Below are 6,976 nucleotides of genomic sequence, written 5' to 3' on the forward strand. Positions count from 1 at the left end.
CATGTGTGTTCTTTTACTGATTTTAGTCTTACTGGGGCTCTGCCTCCAAGGATATCAATTCCTGGAAGTCAGTAGTATAAGATTTATTTCAGACCTATTGGCATCAGGACATGGTTACTGACATAACATTCAGAACCCTATACACACACACACACACACACACACACACACACATAGAAGTAGGCATAAAGTCAGGTGCTATGTTAATAAGATTGACTCAATTTGTTTTTTTGTTTTTGTTTTTTTGCAATGCCTTAGGATGAATACAAACAAGTTTTAGCAATAGTTATCTACCAAACCATTTTAAACTAAGAAATGGCAGTTGCTTTTATGCAAATAAACTTTCAGAATTTTGTGCTCAGATGTCTTTGGGTGAGTCTGTGATGCTGCTACATGAAGAGACAGACATGGATTTTCATAAAGGATTTAATTCACAGCCTTCACATTACTTTCTGACATGCTTCAATATCCACCTTTGACCCTGTGCACCAAACCAGTTCATTAAAATAGTTTATCTATCAACTTATCTGCTGGCCCTTCTTTGTTGAATTGCTTCTCTAACATTTCTGATTGCGATGTAGTTATAAGCCAAGTAACTATAACTACACACTCCTCTCTATCCATCTCAACAAAAATAGAAATTGAGCCATTTTCCAATAAAGTAATAGCTGGCTATGTCCATCCTGTGTACAAATAGGCTTCAGCACAGTTTTTTGCCTGCTAAATTCTACGTACAAGGTATCACTGAATCTGAAGCTACACTGTGTTGTGGTACTGAACCCAGAACCACAAAGCCAAGCAATTTTGTCTGTACTAGATTTTAGTTTCAAAAGTTTTCAGATCAACTTTGAATAAACAGTCTTGAAATTCATCTCATGAGAATCTATAGAAAAGGCAAAAGTGGCCTGTTTAGTAGCTACGAGAATTACCAATCTGGTGATGTAGTAATTTTTAAGTCACTTACGATGATGGCTTAACAAGACTTGCCTTATGCCTTGTGATTGTAAATGGTTTAATATTCAATCTACTCCCATGTTCAAGAGAGAACTCAAATAGGGATCACATTTTTATCTGCCCACACAAAACATTACATTTGTTTTTTTAAGTGTAATTCTTCTTGAATTCTTTCTGTAAATATTCTTTTATGGTCTTATAAATCAAAAAGTTGTTTCAATGAACCAATACAAAAAAATTTTTCAAATGAAAGAATAAAAAAAAAATGTACTGATATCATATAAATATTCCAAAATGAACAAAAAAGAAAAAAACCCCCAGAAAATTCAGTGAAATGCCAGTAGTTCTCTGTATTCATGTACTGTAACTTAATCAGAAAAGATCAGAAAAGCCACACAGCTCTCTCCCCCTTTTTTTAAAAAAAAAACAGTGAAATAGTTTCATAATGAACTTGTTAAAAACTAACAAATAACACTGCATTGTGCCTTTGTTGTCAAATCAGAAAAAATATCAGAACAAAAAAATTTTCCAGAAATCAGACAGAATTTCAAACCAGCAGAAACATTGGGACAATGTTGCTACACTGGGAAATATGGTAAACTTATTATATACATATAGGGCTTACAAAGCATATATACACCAAATATTTATACATCCACAATACACATATTGTTGAGAAAAAGTACATCTCCGAGTAGAGCTGGAAATTGAAGGAAGATAGAATAGCAACACGTGAAATTCTCAACATTTTACTTTAATAATGCTGCCTGCTCTACCTTTAAAGGAATACAACTTTCTCCTGCAACCTTTTGAGATGCACATCAAAAAAGAAGTGATCCAGAAGTGTAGAAATAAGAACATGTTTGAAAGAACACCATCTAAATATAGATGAAATAGAATCTTTCATGTAGTAGAGACTGGCTGCTGCTAATCCAACCTTGACACCAACTAATCAACTAACTTTAGCAATAATGTTTGCCCCAACTACCACACCTGATTAGTAAATGATATAGAGGCAGATAGAAGAAGCAAAAATGTATATTAAAGAGTCTCTACAAACAATGTAAAATTCAGAGAAGCAACAGAGTAAAGATTCAGTTTTGAAAATATGTCGAGCGTTTTGCCTTTCAAGCCTCAATTTTATGATATAAGTTTAAAACTGAACATCACCTCTGACATTTTTATCTGTATAGGAGGTCCTGCAAAAGGAGCACCAGCAGCAACAACACTTTCCAGTACAGGCACAAGGCCTGGAATTTTGGGAGAGGGGGTAAGTTGATTACGTTGGACCCCCCTCCCCCGTACATAACTGGTATTTATTTTATTGACTCCGAAAGGATGAAAGGCAAAGTTGGCCTTGGCAGAACTTGAAGACAGATGAAATGCTGCCAAACATTTTGCCTGGTGTGCTAACGATTCTGCCAGCTCACTGCCTTATCGTTATCATTATTATTATTATCTTCATTAGCATCTTCTTTCAATTCTATTTCTATTTCTTGCCAAGTGTCTTCCTGACACCTAGGGCAGAGAAACATACTGTACATATTGGCAAGCCATCAAGACAAACACACCAGATTGTTCATTTACAGAGTCATGTGATAAAGAAAAAAACAGAGAAGTAAACAAATAAAATAAAGGGGAAAAAAAAAAGAAAATTCACAATGACAACACTCTTCTCAATATGTGTGACATACCAGTTAAGACAATCTTTTGCACTTCCTGCATTATTATTATTATTATTATTATTATTATTATTAATTTCAAACTTTGGCAGAAGGCCAGGAATCTTTGGAGAGGAATCTTTGGACATTGACCCCAGGGTTCAACTGGTAGTTATTTTATCAATCCTGAAAGGATGAAAAAGCAAAGTCAACTTTGGCCAAATTTGAACTCAGAATGTAAAGATGGACAAAATGCAGCTAAATATTTTTGCCTGGTGTGCTTTACAATTTACAGGAACCAATGAGCCGAAGGGCTGCACTAAGTTCCAATGTCTGCTTTGGCATGGTTTCTATGGCTGGATATGCTTCTTAATGCTACCCACTGTACAAAGTGTACTAGATGCTTTTTTCTTTTTTGTGGCATCAGTGAGGTTACCTTACAAGACAAGACCCCCTAATTGAGTGGGATATAGTACTGAAGCATGTGAAAGTATGATGGAGAGACAGGAATAAATGTCTAGCTGAAAGAATCAATACAGATTTTGTTTCCACACTTTGAATTTCAATTCTAATTTTACTACAGTTTCAGCTATAAGAAGAGGGTCATCAACATTATCTTATAGTCATCTATTATGACCTAGAGAAGCATGACAAATAGGAGGAGTACCACTAAATTTGTTGTGGTACTTATTGCCAACTCTTATCTTATTGGCAACATCCTAGTACATGACTTCAACCCCTCTCACCAGTCATTCATCAAATAGCTTCTGCAACAACCAGCAGATCAAGAAGCCAGAAAATTTCTTCGCATTACATTGGCAAAGCAGAAAGAAAAGAAAATTCAGAATGAAAATCTCAAATAAATACTTACTCATCTGACTTTTCTGATTTGTTACTATCAGCCCAGGTCATTCTGGATTTGTAATCACATGGTAACGTTGACCTTAAAGATCCATCACAACGATTAAAATTTTGGTAAGAGTTTGAGGAGCCTGCTGCAAAGGTATGAGACTTGGGTAGGTTCCGACAACCATCGATGGTATTACGTTCCTCTGATATTGTACTTCTCGTAACACCACCAACGGTTCGCCGAGCGTACCGCTTGCTAGGTGACCTGGAAATTAACAAAGAAAGAAACAATTCTGATAAAAGAAAAGCAAAAACAAGAAACAATTGTTAAAAAAACAAAAATAAATCAAATAATTAAAACTAACAAATGAAAATACATATATAAATGAAATATAATTACACTGTCAATGGAAAACTGGAATAAATTTTACATGCAAGAAATCAGTTATTGATTCTATATTGTTCAAGTGTATAAAAAAAAAAAAAATACAAACACATATTTCTATGCATTTATGATTTTTCACATGGGTTCACAACTGGTTTTATTATAAAGTGGTGCAATAAATAGAAAGAGGACTGATCATAATGTATGATTATTTAAATTACAAAAGCAGAGGGATTATATGGAATGATTATCCTGGTTGTATCCAAATTGAAAAACATGAGACACTCAGCTAGATTCTATCAAATCAACCTGTTTATCCTTTGCCTCTAAAATGAAATTTCCAAGTAGTTTGAATGCACAAAAGTCCCCAATATCCAGAAGGGCACAAAGGAGTCATGACCTGGATGCTGCCCAGCCCCCTTAGGGTGTAGGAAGTTAAGAGCCGAAACACTTGCCTGAGGTGGGTTTCTTCCTCTGAAGACTTGCTGTTCAGCTCTGTTGAGAGTTTTTTTTTACCACTTTGCATCAGTTCTATTAACTTTAATTTTTTGTAATAGAAACATGAAGCAGTTGAGGCAAGTGAAATTGTGAAATACTGACATAAATGCCATTCCCAAGGACATCAACTTAGCAAGCAGTTCTAAGTGGTAATTGAAACCATATTAAGACTATTTGCAGGGGAGAACAGGACATAAACACTGAAAGATCTAAGTAGACGGTTGGTGTAAGAGGTCCTCATGCCAAATGCAGACAGGTGGTTTTGTTGAACCCACTGACAAGATGTTGATTTTTATTAATTTAATTTTCAGGTGAAAATTAAAGGTGTATAAACAAATGATTGAACTGTATTGATAAAATAAGTGAAGTCTAGTTATCAGTATAAATGTCAATAATACAATATTATTGATATGCTCAAAGGATCTTTGTCTTGTAGGTTACTTGGTAACCATGTTTAGTTCCTTTTTGAAGACATCTACTCCAGCTTATACAGATTTCTTAATTTTTGTAGCAGGGCATTGAAGAGCTTTGGGCTGTTGAACCCTAGACTACTGCAGTACCTGGTCCTGAATTTAGATGGAGTGAATGCTACCTTTGGTACAATACAATGGCGCCCAGTTCTGGCAGTTGTATAAACATTCAATGCCGAAATTAGGTACTAGCCCTTCTAGAGTTTCCCATATGTAGATTATTACATAACAGTCGTGCTTTCACTCCAAGGAGTAAAGTTGCATGTTTTCTCAGCCTATCCCTGTAGCTCATCCGCTGCACTGTTTCAATCCTTTTAGTGAAGTGGTGTTGGACTGATTCAAGCTCCGATGTTAGTTTGGCACTATGTGGTGACCATAACTAGGAGCAGTAGCCCAGGTGGCTGAGGATAAAGGTTCTCCACAGGGTCAACATAGTTTCTTGGTCTCTTGTCTTGAAGGACCTCAGTATCCATTCTGCCAGTTATCTGCACTTTGCTGCCATCTTGGTAATGTGCATATAAAATGGATGTGTCATTGCACATACTGATCTCAAGTCTTTCACTGCTTGTGACTCTGGGATTGTAATGCCTCCTGGTCCTGTATATGCAGGCTGTAGTGCATTCGTGAGGTGACAGTGCAGCAATTGAAATTTTCCAGTATTAAACTGCATGTTGTTTATTTCAGCCCACTTGTGTATCGAATTCAGGTCCTGCTGTAAGCTTGCGATGTTATCTTAATTTTTTATTGCTTATGATAATTTTGTATTATTAGCATAGCTAGTGACAGTGGCTGTGGGCATGTCTAAGAAAACTATTATGAACAGTAATGGCCCCAGAACAGTTAGGATTTGAGTTTCCTCAGAAAGGGCACTGTTGGTTGCAACTGCCTGACTTCAGTCTCTGAGGAAGTCATGCAGCCACTCTCCCAGTTTACTAGCAATGCCAAAGTTTCACAGCTTATGACATATCATGCCATGATCTACCTTATCAAATGTCTTTGCAAAGTGAAAGTATATCACGCTGACATCCGAATGGTCAAGCAGCTGTTTGAAAATCCAGTCACAGTGCTATAGTAGTTCTGGATGAAAGCCATGCTGTGTATTGTTCAGTAGATCATTTTCTTCTAGGAACATTATTAACTTCTTTCTGATGATCCACCAAATAACTTTACTGATATGCAAAGTCAGAGAGATTGGCCTGTAGTTTTTGGCCTCTGCTCGCTTCCACCTTTGTGGACAGGGCTTATTATAATGCCTTCTTTTAGCGTTTTGCAACAAAACTTTGGTTTCGCTAAAGTGTGTTTACATGACTTCAGGAGAATAGCTGGAAAGCCAACAGGACCAGTTGTGGAGCCTGAGCTCATTTCATCTATGGCCGCTATTACATCTGTCTTCTCAATGTTGATGTAATTGATGGTTGGTGCCTCTTTTTTGAGAGCTGCAATATTAAAAAATTCAGGCAGGTTTTTGTTCATCAGTATGTGTCCAAGGGGCGAAGTGAAGACTCTTTTAAATTATATAACTTTAGTTTCAGGTTCAGTCCCACTGCATGGCACCTTGGGCAAGTGTCTTCTGCTACAGCCTCGGGCTGACCAAAGCCTTGTGAGTGGATTTTGTAGAGAGAAACTGAAAGAAGCCCGTCGTATATGTTTGTGTGTGTGTGTGTATGTTTGTGTGTGTGTGTGTGTGTGAGTGTCTGTGTTTGTCCCCTCACCATCGCTTGACAGCCGATGTTGGGATGTTTACGTACCCGTACCTTAGTGGTTCGGCAAAAGAGACCGATACAATAAGTACTTGGCTAACAAAGAATAAGTCCTGGGGGCGATTTGTTCGACTAAAGGCAGTGTTCCAGCATGGCCACAGTCAAATGAATGAAATAAGTAAAAGAAAAAGAATATATATATATATATAATTTGAAGAAAAGCAACAAAAATGTATTAGGTTATAGCAGTACGTACGTTTCGTACAAACTTCATTTATTTATGTAGTGAGAACACCACATAAGATGTGCAATGAAAATGCATAATGGAAGTTCATTTCAGAAAGTCATTTTGTAAATGTGTGCAAATACAAGAGTAGGAGATGAAGAAAATACCATCTTGCCTGGGCTGTTAATCAACAGTCTCCTACTCTTGCATTTGCACACATTTACAAAATGACT

At 36.7% G+C, this 6,976-nt stretch overlaps 1 protein-coding gene across 9 annotated transcripts in view; it reads right to left on the reverse strand.

Moving 5' to 3' along the window:
- Positions 1–6,976, reverse strand: part of LOC106869538 (tyrosine-protein phosphatase non-receptor type 4) — a 385,426-nt gene that overhangs the window by 120,111 nt on the left and 258,339 nt on the right. For all 9 annotated transcript variants that reach the window (XR_008265075.1, XM_052971317.1, XM_052971320.1 and 6 more), the window contains one exon: positions 3,487–3,729. Coding sequence is in view for 8 of the 9 variants with exons in the window: in XM_052971317.1 (XP_052827277.1) it covers positions 3,487–3,729 (243 nt within the window). In the remaining variant the exon portion in view is untranslated. The remainder of the gene's footprint in view (positions 1–3,486; positions 3,730–6,976) is intronic.

The sequence above is a fragment of the Octopus bimaculoides genome, chromosome 10 (genome assembly GCF_001194135.2).
Source record: "Octopus bimaculoides isolate UCB-OBI-ISO-001 chromosome 10, ASM119413v2, whole genome shotgun sequence".
Classification (NCBI taxonomy): domain Eukaryota; kingdom Metazoa; phylum Mollusca; class Cephalopoda; order Octopoda; family Octopodidae; genus Octopus; species Octopus bimaculoides.